This window comes from Leptodactylus fuscus, chromosome 2 (genome assembly GCF_031893055.1).
Source record: "Leptodactylus fuscus isolate aLepFus1 chromosome 2, aLepFus1.hap2, whole genome shotgun sequence".
NCBI classification, from domain to species: Eukaryota; Metazoa; Chordata; class Amphibia; order Anura; family Leptodactylidae; genus Leptodactylus; species Leptodactylus fuscus.
The window spans coordinates 131,241,442-131,259,736 of record NC_134266.1 but is presented as its reverse complement, the minus strand read 5'-3'; the positions used below and the strand labels follow the sequence as shown (position 1 = coordinate 131,259,736).

Here is an 18,295-nt window from a genome sequence, read left to right as displayed (position 1 = left end):
TAATTGGTCCAAACTGGGCTGGTTAGAGGCTCCCTCCACCATTAATTGGTCCAAACTGGGCTGGTTAGAGGCTCCCTCCACCATTAATTGGTCCAAACTGGGCTGGTTAGAGGCTCCCTCCACCATGAATTTGCCCAAACTGGGCTGTTTAGAGGCTCCCTCCACCATGAATTTGCCCAAACTGGGCTGGTTAGAGGCTCCCTCCACCATGAATTGGTCCAAACTGGGGTTTTTAGAGGCTCCCTCCACCATGAATTGGTCCAAACTTGGCTGTTTAGAGGCTCCCTCCACCATTAATTGGTCCAAACTGGGCTGGTTAGAGGCTCCCTCCACCATGAATTGGTCCAAACTGGGTTTTTTAGAGGCTCCCTCCACCATGAATTTGCCCAAACTGGGCTGTTTAGAGGCTCCCTCCACCATGAATTGGTCCAAACTGGGGTGGTTAGAGGCTCCCTCCACCATTAATTGGTCCAAACTGGGCTGGTTAGAGGCTCCCTCCACCATTAATTGGTCCAAACTGGGCTGGTTAGAGGCTCCCTCCACCATGAATTTGCCCAAACTGGGCTGGTTAGAGGCTCCCTCCACCATGAATTGGTCCAAACTGGGTTTTTTAGAGGCTCCCTCCACCATGAATTTGCCCAAACTGGGCTGGTTAGAGGCTCCCTCCACCATGAATTGGTCCAAACTGGGGTTTTTAGAGGCTCCCTCCACCATGAATTTGCCCAAACTGGGCTGTTTAGAGGCTCCCTCCACCATGAATTGGTCCAAACTGGGTTTTTTAGAGGCTCCCTCCACCATGAATTGGTCCAAACTGGGCTGGTTAGAGGCTCCCTCCACCATGAATTGGTCCAAACTGGGGTGGTTAGAGGCTCCCTCCACCATTAATTGGTCCAAACTGGGCTGGTTAGAGGCTCCCTCCACCATTAATTGGTCCAAACTGGGCTGGTTAGAGGCTCCCTCCACCATGAATTTGCCCAAACTGGGCTGTTTAGAGGCTCCCTCCACCATGAATTTGCCCAAACTGGGCTGGTTAGAGGCTCCCTCCACCATGAATTGGTCCAAACTGGGGTTTTTAGAGGCTCCCTCCACCATGAATTGGTCCAAACTTGGCTGTTTAGAGGCTCCCTCCACCATTAATTGGTCCAAACTGGGCTGGTTAGAGGCTCCCTCCACCATGAATTGGTCCAAACTGGGTTTTTTAGAGGCTCCCTCCACCATGAATTTGCCCAAACTGGGCTGTTTAGAGGCTCCCTCCACCATGAATTGGTCCAAACTGGGGTGGTTAGAGGCTCCCTCCACCATTAATTGGTCCAAACTGGGCTGGTTAGAGGCTCCCTCCACCATTAATTGGTCCAAACTGGGCTGGTTAGAGGCTCCCTCCACCATGAATTTGCCCAAACTGGGCTGGTTAGAGGCTCCCTCCACCATGAATTGGTCCAAACTGGGTTTTTTAGAGGCTCCCTCCACCATGAATTTGCCCAAACTGGGCTGGTTAGAGGCTCCCTCCACCATGAATTGGTCCAAACTGGGGTTTTTAGAGGCTCCCTCCACCATGAATTTGCCCAAACTCTGCTGGTTAGAGGCTCAATCCACCCTGATTTTCAAAACAAATGTTGGTGCCAACCTCAACTTACTACAAGGGCCAAATTCACTGCTGGTGACAAGCTCTCCTCACTGCAAGTGCCAAATACACATGTTTCAAGGTGTTTTCCTACTGTCAGAGAGGTGGTATTGAGTGTGTAAAGTGTGTAGTTGTTAGGCTGTGATGTTGGGGTAATAGAGGGTCTTTGGTGTGTTAGATGCCCCCAGACATGCTTCCCCTGCTGTCCCAGTGTCATTCCAGAGGTGTTGGCATCATTTCCTGGGGTGTCATAGTGGACTTGGTGACCCTCCAGACACGGATTTGGGTTTCCCCCTTAACGAGTATCTGTTCCCCATAGACTATAATGGGGTTTGAAACCCGTTCGAACACACGAACATTGAGCGGCTGTTCGAATCGAATTTCGAACCTCGAACATTTTAGTGTTCGCTCATCTCTAGTAAATATAAATAAATATTTTGCGGAGTTTTGATGATTTTTTTCTAATAATCTTACAGGTCTGTTGTCTTGAAGAATATGACCAATGGATATGACTAAGAAGAACTTTCTATAGGTCTGAAAAAATAAATTGTCAGAAACCCATCCATAATTTACATGATAGCCAGGTTGTCAGGCATGGACACTAAATGCCTGAGAAGATAACCTGGCCACAATAAGGAAAATAAGGCTGAGTTTCTGACAACTCCCAAACCATAGAACCAACTTCCTGCATTCTTGTTCATTTCCATTGGAAACCAATCAAGATAGCACACTGTCACCACCAAGAAGGTTAGAGAAAATCTTTAAAACTCTACCAATTTAAATAAAAGTATGTTCATGGGAAAACCCTTTTAGGCTAAGGCCCCATGTAACAGGTGCAGGAAAAAAGCTCTGCAGAAAAAAAAACGCAGTGGCAGCACTTTTCACAGAAAATGAATGGAAACTGCTGCAGACTTTCTGCTTCCATTATACCTATAAGGAAACTGCCGATGATTCAGTATATATTATTGACACATTGCGATTGCACCACGAGGGGCCCCAGCCTTAAAGTAGAATGAATTTTTTTTGAGTTATTGAAAATAAGAAGGGATATAGGGTATATTCAACACTTACAAATGGCCTCATTTATATTCAGTGGCTCAGATATTGGAGATCTTTCACTAAGCCCAGCTTCATTTACTGCTCTCACACAGAACTCATAGTCTTTCCCAGTCTGTAACTCGGGCACAGTAAACCTGTATAGATATATTATTGTTAAAATATTAAGGATTACACAAATATTATTCAAAACAAAACAACACTAAATTTTTACTTTTTTTTTGTAGTTAATGTCATTTAGATTTTTACCCCCTCTCTCTCTCTCTCTCTCTCTCTCTCTCTCTCGCGCTCTATATATATATTTTGTATACATATGTGTAGTGCATCCATCTAGTTGTTCAAAGATTAGAAGTGAGAGCAGATCAGGTAATTTGTCACTAAAGGGATTCAATTATTGATGAAACGTGTTGTTAACTAAAGCAATGTTGGAATAGTATGCTCAGTCGTCTCTGCCTGAACTCGAAGTGGCCTTTATAGAGGCTATTCCAACATTGCTTCAGTTAAAAACATGTTTCCCCAATGATAGTCCTTTTAACCTCTTTACGTTCTGCGCCATACTATTATGTTGTAATAATATGGCGTAATAATGCTGCGGGGATAGGAGCTGTGCCTGCGGCATTACACAGAAATGGGCGAATCACTACGTAACTAGCTGGATTCGTCCCAAATACTTCAAATTGTTCAGTTTTTAACAAAACTGAGCAAATGGCGATTTGTTTCAGATAAACAAAAATGGCTGTGCTGCAAGAAAATGGCTGCCACCACTTGTTAAACCAGGAAATACAGAGCAGATAATATCATGTGTGCAGTGACTCACACATCTCATGATAGCAACTTCTGTTAGTCTCAGCCAATAGATAGTGGTAATTGGACCTTACAGTGCTGATGTAATGTACAGCATATAACGTTGTGCACTCGAGACCCAGTCTTTAGTTGCTGTAATGGTAGAAATGCACACACATCTGTGTTGTATCTCATAGCTATCCTATTAGCTCAGGAAGACAAGTTCTGCAGCCTGGTCTAGTATCACATTCCACTATAACACACTGTTGGTGTCATTACAACAGTGTTGTAAAAAAAAAATTGTAATAATTTCACATTTGCTCCCGTGAATGGAAATTCATTTTACATCTGCTTTCATCACAAGATAATTTTTTGTGTGTTCATCACTATTCTTCATCACTATCTAAGCGGCTCACGGCCACAAATTGGTTTTCAAAATAACAATAAGCCCCCAAAAGCCCCACGTTGTGGAAACGCAGCTTTTTTTGTTGAGGCTTTATGAGCCAAAGCCAGGAGTGGATTAGGCAAAAGAAAGAAATGTAAGTACTTCTTATATATTTCCAATTTGTTTTGGAGCCATTCTTAGCTGTGGTTAAAAAAATGCAACAAAATCTGCAACCAAAAGTTACATTTTCGCAGTGTGGGGCGTTAGCCTTAAAGAGGACATTTCATGTCCTCGGGCACATGCGGTTACCTATACCACTAGAAGCCGACAGTGCACTGAATTCATAATGGCTTTCCCGTTATGTGCCCTGGGGGAAGAGCTATCGGTACCATTACCGATAGCATTTCACTGTCTGAAAGGCGTTCCTGACAGTCTAACTGGGAACGCCCCTCCTGACAGTCTGTCCGTAGCTGAGCGGTAAGGAATGTCCCCCTTCCTCCTCCTCCTGACAGTACTTGTCCATTGTTGGGGGGGGGGGGGGTGTTCCTCACCGCTCAGCGTCACTGCTGGGCGGTAAGGAACGCTCCCCTCTGACAGTACAGAGCTATGGACAGTACTGTAAGTAGGGGCATTCCCAGTTAGACTGTTAGGAACGCCCTTTTGACAGTGAAGAGCTATCGTTAACAGCACCAATATCTCTTCCCCAGGGGCACATAACAGGAAATCCTTTCTGTCGGCTTTCTAGAGGTATATAAAACTACATGTGCCCGAGGACATGAAAGGTCCTCTTTAAGGCTGAGATCCCAAGTTGCGGAGAAAATACAGCAATTTTGCTGGAATAATTAATATGCTGCATTTTTTAACAATCTCTGCATTTTCCACAGTGGGAGATTTAATTAAATAAAATCTGATTCCTTTTCCCAGGACTGTATAATGCAGCATTTCTTTCTCATCTCTGCACTGTATGGACTTGGCCTAACATAAGATTGCTAGCCCCTGTTTCCTCAGTAATATATAGAAAACAATAGAACCGCACACTACGCCATGACCCCACTGCGCACTCTGCTTGTTGCTAGATCTTATCTGAGGAAGGTCGAATATGACCGAAACGTTATGTTGTTTACAATGATCTAGTGCTTTCTTTATGCTTTTCAAACCAATTCATGGCGTATATGTACCAATAACATTTTTTTTTTTCACTTTTTCACCTTCATACGGTGTGCAGCAGCATTTATCTATCCTGTTTCCTCAGTAGTCTAGTGGCAATCACACAGGAATCTTTTACTTCCAGCAATAAGGTAAGGCCCCGATTGGTCACGTGTTCCTTGTAATGGAATGTCCTATGAAATGACGTCCATTTAAATATAGTTTTCGTACCCTACCTTTAAAGGGGCTCTTTCATCAGATATACGGGTTATGAGCTAAAGATATGCCTGAATATCCTTTAAAAAGGCTATTCAGGTGCTGCTATTAGTTTGTAAAAAGACCCCCCCCCCCCCCCCCGTTTTTGTTAATTACCTTGGTAATCGATATGTAAATGAGCTTGATCGTGCACGGTGGGCGTGTTGTGCACCCCTTAGCGTCATAGCTTCTGCACGCCCACCGCTGCCTCCAAGCCCCCCTTCCTCCTTCTTATTCACGGCGGTTTCTATTGAAAGCTATTAAAAGCACACGTGTGTGCAGCAGCGCTCCCTCCGGCGCGCTACTGCAAACGCTCCGGTGTTATTTTCCCATAGAGAACATTGCGAGCTGGAGCATGTGCAGTAGCGCTCCGGAGGGAGCACTACTGCGCAAGCGCATGCTTTCAATAGAAACCGCCATGAATAAGAAGGAGGAGGGAGGCTTGGAGGTTCATTTACAGATCGATTACCAAGTTAATTAATAAACTAATAGCAGAACCTGAATAGCCTTTTTAAAGGCTATTCAGGCATATCTTTAGCTCATAACCTGTAAACTGCTGATAGAGTCCCTTTAATATGCAGTAGATGCATGTTTGTCTATTTTCTATATTTATCTATGTGGGTTCATGTATATGTGTGTCAGTTTTCATTGATCATGTGCTGAAATCTATGTACACAGATAAAATGCCACTATCGTCTCTCTGCATCATGTCATGCTGACATTCCACACAGGATTTCTCAAAAATGTTAATGTCACAATTTTATATTACGCTTATAATGCTGCAGAGAACATTTTCAGCCAATGGTACTTATTTGCTAAAGTATTTTTTGAAATTTTATAGAAAAACTTTTTTTTGATAAAATTTATACATAATCCTTTTAAGGTCACAGAGTAGTTTGTACACTAATGCCTGGCCACATTTTTCATATGTTTCTTCCCGCCTTCCTTCCAAAATTCATAACTTTTTTATATTTCCGTTGACATAGCTATGTGAGGGCTTATTCTTTGCGTGTCGAGTCATGCTTTCATTTGGTTCCATTTTGGGGTACATATAATGTTTTGATTAGTTTTTAGTAATGTTTTTTGTTGGTCCATGTGAAATAAACCACAATTCTATCATTTTTTGCATTTTGTTTTTATGGTGTTCACTCTGCATTAAAAATGGTTGTGGCAGCTTTGTCCGGCTGGTTATTACGATTACTTCAATATCATATTCATATTGCTTCTATTATGTTTTACCACTTTTACAAATAAAACGATTTTCCTGGGGTCAACATACGGTATGACACCCTTAATTTTTTTACTGTTTTGTTGACAGAGATATGTCAGGGCTCTTTATTTGTGGGGCAAGTTGTACTTTTTTTTCATTAATACCAATGTTTGGTATTTATGACTTTTTGTTGACTTTTTCTGTTTGAAAAGTGAGGTGACCAGAATACTTTATTTTGTGCAGTGCGGTATATTTTTTTACCGTGTTCACTGTATGAGATAAATAACTCTATTTTTGGATAGTGGAGACCTATACACTCATAGGGATACCTAATATGTTTTTTTTTGCTTACTTTATGTAAGGGATAAGGAGTGCTGGGGGTGACTTTGCCCCTGGCCCCCCTGGATACCGTGATTGCTATTGATCACGGCATCCAGGGGGCTTATCCACTGAAGTCAGAGTATCTTCTGACTCCAGTGGCTAATCCTGGGCCTTGGCGTTGAGTATTAACTATATACTTAGCGCAACGCAATAGTATGGTGCAGAGCACTAAGGGGTTAAAGCACATAACTTTGATTTTAAAATCTTCAGAATTAAAATACCTATGTTTTCTTTCTAAAAGTAAACCTAACTCCAGAGATGTAAACTTGTATTGAACCTGTTTCTAAATATAAATGAACATGTTTCAACCTAAAGAGTTTACTAAACGAAAAGGTCATGGCAGGGATTGACGGGAATCTCACCATGGATCATAGTGATGTAATGCAATTGCCAGTAAAGCACAGCTGATCTATTGCATATGGCTAACATTCAGAAGGACCTTCCATTATCACCTTGATGCATCTATTTACAGGGTTTTGCTGTCCCACTTTCTGATTGGTCGAGTTCTGTCTACCTAAAGCACTGTTGTGCAGGGTAAAATTGGGAATAGGCTACAGTGTAATGCAGCTCTTCATTCTCAGGAATGCCGAGGTTCCCTGTAGCCAAACCCCCCACCTGTAGCCAAACCCCCCACCAAAAAGAAGTAAATAATATGTGATCATACAGGGTTTTTATGATTAAAAAACCCCTATAATTCATTGTATCTGTAAGGTTGAGGTATTGTAATCAGAAGTAAGTGCTGTGACTACAAATGACTTCCTTACCTTGTGCATTGCAGTGGTTTGTTGTTTACAGGTTGCCACGTATCCTCCCCTACTAGTCGACTGTACAAGTAATAGCCAAGAATCTCAGGTTCATACTCAACTTTCTCCCACTGCACTACTGCAGATGTCTTTGTGTCTCGAAGGGCTACAATATGGCTGGGAGCAGGAGGAACCACTGTAGGGTAAAAGCATTTAATAGATAGTGTGTGTTATCAGAAATATAATATAATATAAAGTACATTTTTTAGTAATTTCCTTTTTTATGAATCTTATATTCTGAATTTATATAAAAAGACAAGGAAAACAGACAAGGCATGTTGAATTGTAATACTCAATCCTATTTTTTTCAGAGAAGATAAGCCACCACCAGAGGTGTCTGACACCTGATGTATGTTTGGAAGACTTGAGCTAACACATACAGTATATTGGAGAGTCAGAAGGAATAGCTGTCGACAACTATGGGAGGTGATTATTTTTGTATTTTAGCTATGGATATGGTTTATTTTCACATTAGTCACCTGCAGGTATATATTCAGCAACTTCATTGAAGTTCATTTATATTTAATTTGCGTGGAAATTTATGTTAAAATGGGATGTGGAATTCTGTAGTTGTGTCTTCTGTAATATTGCGTGTTTATCTTTGACAGGGCTTTGATTTTAATGCCTACAAATTTATATAAATACATACAGAATTTATGTAGAGAGCAAACAGAAGCATTCACCTAATGTAGCTTTAAGAGAAATTGGGGAACTTGGGTCGGATGGATCACTGACACCATGCTTGTTTGCAGCTTGTACCCGGAAACAGTAGGATTTGCCTTTATCAAGATCCATCACAGAAAACCGTGGAGAATGGACAGAGGTGTCCAGGTTAATCCTTTCCCATTTGTTGCTTCCTTCCATGCACTTGGCAGAAAGGTAATGTTAATACACAAATACAAGTACATAATAAATATATATTTTTTCAGTGTGTGAACACAAAATGCACTGATTCCTCACTTTATTAGAGACACTTTCTATTTCCAGGATTGAAGCACCCCTATATGGAAACTAGTCCCTGAATGTAGCATAAACTCAAGTGAGCAAGCATCAATGTGAATGGGAAGATCAAGAGATCTGTTGAAGTATCGTCTTTGGTACTAGACTAGTTGGGGCCAGATGTTCAAAAACTACCAACCTTTGAGGGGGTGCCCATACACAAATAACTGTGGAGAGATACCGATGTAATTTATCTTACAAAATCTACACAGAAACTAAATATTTTGTGTCCATACACACAATCATACCGATCAAGTAGGTGGGACAGTTGTAGACTGTATAGGGACATGTCTCTTTGACAAGATGAATGGTATCAAGCAGTTGTTAGGGTCCATTCACATGGAGGAAAACTGAGGAATTTGGTGTGGAATTGAAATGTTGAAACAGCCCCTTAATATATTAATAGTTAAATACAGACCTTTTCTATATAGTATTGAACAGGGTCCTTGCCACATGGATCGGGTTCATCCCATGAAAGCACAATATAGTCTTCATTGACCTCTGAGGCATGAACATTTTTTGGTGATCCAGGCACTTTGACATCTTCTGTTTCAAACAGAAAAGGATAATTTGAAGAGAATAGTGGTAGTCCTCATAGTATAAAGCAGATGAGGGGTTGATATTATTTTGTTTTTATACATAAGGAACATGGAATTGTAAACTCTTAGAAATCAGTCATCCTTATAAATACAAAAATCACACTCAAAACATAATGGAAAACAATAACATTGAAATGGGTTGTCCAGGACCTAGAAAAGTTGGATCCTGATGACCTATACACGACACACAGACCCTGCGCCGATCAGCTGTATCATGCGTCAGAAGCCGTATACAAGGTATATGGCCAAAACCAGCTGTGCTCCTATTCAAACGCTGTACACTGCTTCATTTATTGTTGGCTCCAGGAGTAGAGCTGGTTCTGGATGTCTACCTAGTATATGGTTTCTGCCCGGTAAAACAGCTGATCAGTGTGGGATCTGAGTGTCCGACCTTGAACGATCTATAACTGATGACCATGATAACTATAACAGTATTCAACTTTGCTAGTTCCTGGACAACCCGTTTAATATAATCAGAGTAAAAACTAATTTTTATAGAACATGTTTTCTATTTTCAACATCTTCTCTTGGCATTCACACATATTCTTTTAATTTATGTACAAATTATGGGATGTCCTCTTTCATGTTTCTGCTTACCTTCTAAATCTTCTTTATTAATTGTAATTGTTCTTGCTTCATCATATGGAATAACTGGAAATAGAAAAGGAAGTAAAAAAGTAAAAGTAATACTAGTTTAAAAAACTTATGTATGTTACACCAATACACTTATATTTATATGTGCTTATGTATACACATTATACTCTCTCTCTCTCTCTCTCTCTCTATATATATATATATATATATATATCTATCTAAAGAAAGGCAGCATTCCCAGGTGGATTCAGAAAGCAGTGGTGAAATGTATTCCATGTAGCAACATTTCAGCTCACATAAGCCTTTGTCAAGCAAAGCTTACATACCAGGTATTATATCATGTGTCATATACAAATCAATTTACAGTAATTAGTGTTATACATAGAAAATATAAAGTGCAAATCTGTGCAAAAATGTCATATAAGTGACTGTGCAAATTATATTGGTCATATAAATAAATAGTGTCAATTCATCAAAATACATCCAAAAATCATGGGTGCATGCACCACAACTCTAGAATTCACTCATTCTCAGAGTGTGATGCACACTTGAAAAAGGGGTAGTCAAAAATCCCTGAAATGCATTGTATATTAGATTCATCCCAGTATTTTGGAATAAAAGTTTACTGATTCATCATTTTGGATCTGCGCAGTCCATATTTTTTGGTCCAAACACCTTCATTATATTTCCACATGGATGTCATCTGTTTTTTACGGACCCAAAGAAATACAAAATGTAAGAAAAAAAAAAAGTTGATCTGCTTTTCAGATATGTGAACAGAGGATCAATCTTGGTCAACACTTCACCCATATTTGAGCAGGTGGGGTGCTGCCCATGAATATCAGAGGCCTTAAGCTACATTCAAACAACAGTGAATAATAGCAGAAAAATGGACAACACATGTCTATATCTATAAATTGAGGCTATTCAAATGGCCATTAATTTGTCGCATCTTTGTCACGGACCATCAAAAAGTAGGCCATATCCCATTTTCACGGATCCCTCCATTCCATACACTGAAATGAATAGGGGATCCATGAGAAAAGATGCCTCTCAGGTGTAAGAGGGCTGTGGAAAAGTGATGTTTTTCATGGCTGTTTTACACCTCGGTTGGAATTGAAGCCTTACTTGTGGCTATCTAATTGAAACTTCTTGGCTAAATGGGAATTTTGAAGTTTGTCAAGTCCTGTACACAAATATATGAACTTCATGAGCTAAATATCTATCATCTACCATGTATAAAAAGGAAAGAAAACTAAAGGAAAATTGATCTCTTAGTTTATTAAGGAATTAATTTTATGTCCGGTCATCAGTATTGCCATTGTATGTATTCCTGAGCCAGACAAGGAATCATTCTATTCCATATGTCTCTGTCTGGCTGTGGAAACATACTAAATCTTCAATTTATCAAATTATGTACAAATTTAAATAATTCATAAAAAGTATCAGCATGTAAAAAAAAAAAATCATATACACACACCTATAGATTTTTTCTCCTGAACTGAATCTCTCATAGTCACAGGATCACTAGGCTTTGAAGGATGGCTAACTCCAGCCTGGTTAAGGGCTTTTACTCGGAATTGATAAGTCTTTCCTTCAGTGAGTCCTCCGATAGGAAATTTGCAGATCTTTGCTGGAATTTGATTGCATTGTATCCATTCATTTGTTGAAACATCAAGTCTGAGTAGAGACATAAATGTTGCATTAGGGAGCATAAACAAGAATCAAATAAGTATATTTTCCTTCTGTTTCTTAAATAGGTTTACTGGCAGATAAATGACATACAATAAATCTATCATTGCTTTTGTTTAGGGATGGACATCATCAGATCAGCATATATTAAGACAGAACAAAAATTTATTTTTGTATTTTATGGTCAGAGTCCTATACATATCAGTAAAACCATATACAGTATTGCCTAAATGAATAGAGCCACGCATTATCCAGAAAAGCAGTGCCCATTTTATCATGCCCATGTGCTCCATATAGTGCACCACATAGAGCCCAGTGGTTTTTACTAGAAATACTTGTGCTTGCTACCAGATGTTAGGTCTCATTCCTCCCCTGGCTTGTAGTTTGCATGTTCTAAGAAAACTATCCAGCAACTTAACTACAAACAGATGCCCCTGTAGGTAGTAAGCAAAAGAAACTTGTAACCTGCAAGAGAAATGATAGGGAGACAGGGGTCCTTTTCAGCTGCAAGTCTGAGGCTTTTTTTAGTTTCTTAGGCTGGTTTCACACTGCCGCCGCTGTAGGCCCCGGGGTTTCCGTCATAAACAGAAAGTCCTGCATGTATGACTTAGTGTAAAAAAGAAAGGATTCCAGGTGGAGAGGCCGCATACGGACACCGGCGGTCACCTTTAAAAACCCATTCAAATGAATGGGTTTTAAAGTTGACCACCGGCAAGCCGTCCCCTGTTCAGTTTCCCTGGGGTTTACGAAGAAAATCCTGGGACAGACAGAGGCTGTAGTGTGAACCCAACCTTATACTGTTGTGGGTCAAACGCAGCACATGACAAGAATCATTACTGCATTAACCACAAGGCTTGGAAAATTTAGGAACTGAACACTTTGCCACTATGATGCACAGGGTGCAAAAGTCTCTCCTGTAAGTGCAGACAAAGCATGTATACAGCTATTATTATCTTGTATCAATTCTTTCCTTAACTGGCAAGCATCATATTCCATTAATATGCGCTACAATTATTATTCCTTTCCTGTCTGAGAATAGTAGCCTGAGGCTATGTTTATGTAATATTATTGCAGCTTTTTAAAGTTATTGTCCGGGATTTGAGCAACTGCAGTGGTGGGTGGTAAAGAAATAAAAAAGAAATGCTCATTTAACCCTGGGGTTCTGTGGTCCCACTCCTGTTTCCAGTATGGGGACCTGCAGTGCCAGAAGCCATGAAGCTCACATGACTGATGAAACCAACCAGTTTCTTTAGGGGTAACTGGAGAGGGACTGGTGACATCACTCACATACATGATGGAAACGGGAGTGAGATTGCACAATGGAGCCTCTGAAGTTGTTCCAAATTCAGGACAACCCCTTTTGAATACAACTGTTGTATACCTGTCCTTAGACTCCTATTTCCTTATTCTACAGTTCACTACTTACCTCTCAATAAAGTAACCGATTATTGGGCTGCCTCTGTCATCACTTGGCGGAGTCCAGGATAACAGTAGACAGTCTTTCTGGATGTCATTGCACTGGACACTAAGAGGAGATCCGGGTATCCCAGGCTTATTTGGTTTAGAATCTTGTCAAAAAGAATTAACATAGCATTAGATGAATAATAAATAATGCAGCAGTTCTCCATATATTGAGAATATAAAGAGACTGTTTTTGGCTTTTAATATTAGTCGCTTAGGCTTTGCCTAGCCAGAGACATGCGACTGATTTCCCTTTGTCCCACTCCTGCCCCATCAAACAATGATCAAATATGTCCTCACTTGCAACTAGAGAAAAGTAGTATTGCATAAAATGGAAAATCTTAATAACTTTGTCATTGATTCAGCATTGTAGAGCCAAAACAAATCTGGACTCTAAAAGTGTACATGATCAGTCCATAGCTAAGATGCTTCAAGATACATGACACCCTACCTCGCCTATGGCTTGTTGTATTAAAAAGTTAACTTTATTGTATAAAAATTTAGCAGTTGAGATAACAAAGTAATAAATATTAAAAATACAACATTGGTTTGAGTAATAAAAATTAAATCATACAAAAATTCTCTGCTTTGAAGAAGGAGATATGTTCTCATATTAGCTTTGTTTGCATTGTGTCATATCTTTTGGAGAAGTTAGTGTGATTTCAGTTGGAGGTTAAAAACCTCTTGGTGAAAAGGTAAAAGGGTAAAGCAGTTTACTGATCAGCCTAGAAATTTTATGCAATATGGCCAATATAGAACTTAGCTTCTTTACTTTTACAACGTAAAATCTATTACTGATTAATAAATTAGTTCAAATTAAATACTCTGCTTCTTAATTAGATAACTTATTATACATTATATATTGATTTTTTTTTTTTTTTTACAGAAGTACAAGTGCTTTGGTCCCTTCAAACAGCTGGTTAGCGGGGACCCAGTTGTCAGACCCTCACAGATTGATGACGTATCCTGAGGTCATCAATAAAAATGAGTATGACAATTGAATAATGAAAAACTATTTATACTATTAAAAACGGTAGTTGTGTGAACAGGACCAGATCATGGTGAGTTTGCAGCTGCTGAATATAAACTGGGATATTTTCATTCAGTTAAGGGCCTATTACAATCCCCGATTATTAGGTGAATTATTCAGGGTGCTGTCATACAATATATTGTAGGGTGTTCTAGCTGTATTCCAGGACTGGGGCTCTGATGCTTTGAAATAAGTAATCAGTAATTGCATATGAGATTTTCCCTATTACTGGTAATGACGTAAGACACCCACTTGTCTGTTTACTCAGACACCAAAACGAAGAGCAGCAAATCTGGGCAAATAGAGGTGGATAAAAAAAAAAAAAGGAAAAAAAAAACTGCTTCATGTTCAATGGAGAATACACATTGAAAGGTATGCAGCCAGCTCCAGTTGTGTATAGATGAGAGACAAAAACTTTTATAGTTCCACATGAGGTTTGAAATATACAGTATAGCAAAAGGTCACCTATGAATAATGTAAGTTTCTGATGAAGACCAATCACAGTGGTGCTCTTTGTCAACAACTTCTGTTAAAATCTCAGCATTGTAGGTGTCAGAGTTGTTGACAGAGGGCACCACTATCCATAACCTGTTATACAGGAAATATGTTAAATAGCAAACCAAGATGTACTGACCTTCTAAAACTCCTGGTGCTCAGTCTCTGCTGAACACTGGGGGATTCACATGGACTTCATGTGGTCCTGTGCCATTGTCATTACTGCATCTCCTTCACCAAGTACTGGTGGGGAGCAGTAGAATCTAGGTGGTGGAGTATTCAGGATTAGAGATGAGCGAACACTAAAATGTTCGAGGTTCGAAATTCGATTCGAACAGCCGCTCACTGTTCGAGTGTTCGAATGGGTTTCGAACCCCATTATAGTCTATGGGGAACATAAACTCGTTAAGGGGGAAACCCAAATTCGTGTCTGGAGGGTCACCAAGTCCACTATGACACCCCAGGAAATGATACCAACACCCTGGAATGACACTGGGACAGCAGGGGAAGCATGTCTGGGGGCATAAAAGTCACTTTATTTCATGGAAATCCCTGTCAGTTTGCGATTTTCGCAAGCTAACTTTTCCCCATAGAAATGCATTGGCCAGTGCTGATTGGCCAGAGTACGGAACTCGACCAATCAGCGCTGGCTCTGCTGGAGGAGGCGGAGTCTAAGATAGCTCCACACCAGTCTCCATTCAGGTCCGACCTTAGACTCCGCCTCCTCCGGCAGAGCCAGCGCTGATTGGCCGAAGGCTGGCCAATGCATTCCTATGCGAATGCAGACTTAGCAGTGCTGAGTCAGTTTTGCTCAACTACACATCTGATGCACACTCGGCACTGCTACATCAGATGTAGCAATCTGATGTAGCAGAGCCGAGGGTGCACTAGAACCCCTGTGCAAACTCAGTTCACGCTAATAGAATGCATTGGCCAGCGCTGATTGGCCAATGCATTCTATTAGCCCGATGAAGTAGAGCTGAATGTGTGTGCTAAGCACACACATTCAGCACTGCTTCATCAAGCCAATACAATGCATTAGCCAGTGCTGATTGGCCAGAGTACGGAATTCGGCCAATCAGCGCTGGCCAATGCATTCTATTAGCCCGATGAAGTAGAGCTGAATGTGTGTGCTAAGCACACACATTCAGCACTGCTTCATCAAGCCAATACAATGCATTAGCCAGTGCTGATTGGCCAGAGTACGGAATTCGGCCAATCAGCGCTGGCTCTGCTGGAGGAGGCGGAGTCTAAGGTCGCTCCACACCAGTCTCCATTCAGGTCCGACCTTAGACTCCGCCTCCTCCGGCAGAGCCAGCGCTGATTGGCCGAAGGCTGGCCAATGCATTCCTATGCGAATGCAGACTTAGCAGTGCTGAGTCAGTTTTGCTCAACTACACATCTGATGCACACTCGGCACTGCTACATCAGATGTAGCAATCTGATGTAGCAGAGCCGAGGGTGCACTAGAACCCCTGTGCAAACTCAGTTCACGCTAATAGAATGCATTGGCCAGCGCTGATTGGCCAATGCATTCTATTAGCCCGATGAAGTAGAGCTGAATGTGTGTGCTAAGCACACACATTCAGCACTGCTTCATCAAGCCAATACAATGCATTAGCCAGTGCTGATTGGCCAGAGTACGGAATTCGGCCAATCAGCGCTGGCCAATGCATTCTATTAGCCCGATGAAGTAGAGCTGAATGTGTGTGCTAAGCACACACATTCAGCACTGCTTCATCAAGCCAATACAATGCATTAGCCAGTGCTGATTGGCCAGAGTACGGAATTCGGCCAATCAGCGCTGGCTCTGCTGGAGGAGGCGGAGTCTAAGGTCGCTCCACACCAGTCTCCATTCAGGTCCGACCTTAGACTCCGCCTCCTCCGGCAGAGCCAGCGCTGATTGGCCGAAGGCTGGCCAATGCATTCCTATGCGAATGCAGACTTAGCAGTGCTGAGTCAGTTTTGCTCAACTACACATCTGATGCACACTCGGCACTGCTACATCAGATGTAGCAATCTGATGTAGCAGAGCCGAGGGTGCACTAGAACCCCTGTGCAAACTCAGTTCACGCTAATAGAATGCATTGGCCAGCGCTGATTGGCCAATGCATTCTATTAGCCCGATGAAGTAGAGCTGAATGTGTGTGCTAAGCACACACATTCAGCACTGCTTCATCAAGCCAATACAATGCATTAGCCAGTGCTGATTGGCCAGAGTACGGAATTCGGCCAATCAGCGCTGGCCAATGCATTCTATTAGCCCGATGAAGTAGAGCTGAATGTGTGTGCTAAGCACACACATTCAGCACTGCTTCATCAAGCCAATACAATGCATTAGCCAGTGCTGATTGGCCAGAGTACGGAATTCGGCCAATCAGCGCTGGCTCTGCTGGAGGAGGCGGAGTCTAAGGTCGCTCCACACCAGTCTCCATTCAGGTCCGACCTTAGACTCCGCCTCCTCCGGCAGAGCCAGCGCTGATTGGCCGAAGGCTGGCCAATGCATTCCTATGCGAATGCAGACTTAGCAGTGCTGAGTCAGTTTTGCTCAACTACACATCTGATGCACACTCGGCACTGCTACATCAGATGTAGCAATCTGATGTAGCAGAGCCGAGGGTGCACTAGAACCCCTGTGCAAACTCAGTTCACGCTAATAGAATGCATTGGCCAGCGCTGATTGGCCAATGCATTCTATTAGCCCGATGAAGTAGAGCTGAATGTGTGTGCTAAGCACACACATTCAGCACTGCTTCATCAAGCCAATACAATGCATTAGCCAGTGCTGATTGGCCAGAGTACGGAATTCGGCCAATCAGCGCTGGCCAATGCATTCTATTAGCCCGATGAAGTAGAGCTGAATGTGTGTGCTAAGCACACACATTCAGCTCTACTTCATCGGGCTAATAGAATGCATTGGCCAGCGCTGATTGGCCAGAGTACGGAACTCGACCAATCAGCGCTGGCTCTGCTGGAGGAGGCGGAGTCTAAGGTCGGACCTGAATGGAGACTGGTGTGGAGCGATCTTAGACTCCGCCTCCTCCAGCAGAGCCAGCGCTGATTGGCCGAATTCCGTACTCTGGCCAATCAGCACTGGCTAATGCATTGTATTGGCGTGATGAAGCAGTGCTGAATGTGTGTGCTTAGCACACACATTCAGCTCTACTTCATCGGGCTAATAGAATGCATTGGCCAGCGCTGATTGGCCGAATTCCGTACTCTGGCCAATCAGTGCTGGCCAATGCATTCTATTAGCTTGATGAAGCAGAGTGTGCACAAGGGTTCAAGCGCACCCTCGGCTCTGATGTAGGAGAGCCGAGGGTGCACTTGAACCCTTGTGCACCCTCAGCTCTGCTACATCAGAGCCGAGGGTGCGCTTGAACCCTTGTGCACACTCTGCTTCATCAAGCTAATAGAATGCATTGGCCAGCGCTGATTGGCCAATGTATTCTATTAGCCTGATGAAGTAGAGCTGAATGTGTGTGCTAAGCACACACATTCAGCTCTACTTCATCGGGCTAATAGAATGCATTGGCCAGCGCTGATTGGCCAGAGTACGGAACTCGACCAATCAGCGCTGGCTCTGCTGGAGGAGGCGGAGTCTAAGATCGCTCCACACCAGTCTCCATTCAGGTCCGACCTTAGACTCCGCCTCCTCCAGCAGAGCCAGCGCTGATTGGCCGAATTCCGTACTCTGGCCAATCAGCACTGGCTAATGCATTGTATTGGCTTGATGAAGCAGTGCTGAATGTGTGTGCTTAGCACACACATTCAGCTCTACTTCA

General features: G+C 42.1%; 1 protein-coding gene across 2 annotated transcripts in view; it reads right to left on the bottom strand.

The window, feature by feature from the left end:
- The window catches only part of MYOM3 (myomesin 3), a 92,819-nt gene that overhangs the window by 45,387 nt on the left and 29,137 nt on the right, over positions 1 to 18,295 (bottom strand). The window contains exons 10-16 of one of the 2 annotated variants that reach the window (XM_075264608.1): positions 12,951 to 13,092; positions 11,313 to 11,512; positions 9,836 to 9,889; positions 9,058 to 9,185; positions 8,324 to 8,507; positions 7,602 to 7,776; positions 2,693 to 2,814 (exon numbers count right to left, since the gene is read on the bottom strand). In XM_075264608.1, the coding sequence (XP_075120709.1) occupies positions 2,693 to 2,814; positions 7,602 to 7,776; positions 8,324 to 8,507; positions 9,058 to 9,185; positions 9,836 to 9,889; positions 11,313 to 11,512; positions 12,951 to 13,092 (1,005 nt within the window). The remainder of the gene's footprint in view (positions 1 to 2,692; positions 2,815 to 7,601; positions 7,777 to 8,323; positions 8,508 to 9,057; positions 9,186 to 9,835; positions 9,890 to 11,312; positions 11,513 to 12,950; positions 13,093 to 18,295) is intronic. The other variant, XM_075264609.1, reaches the window with a different exon arrangement.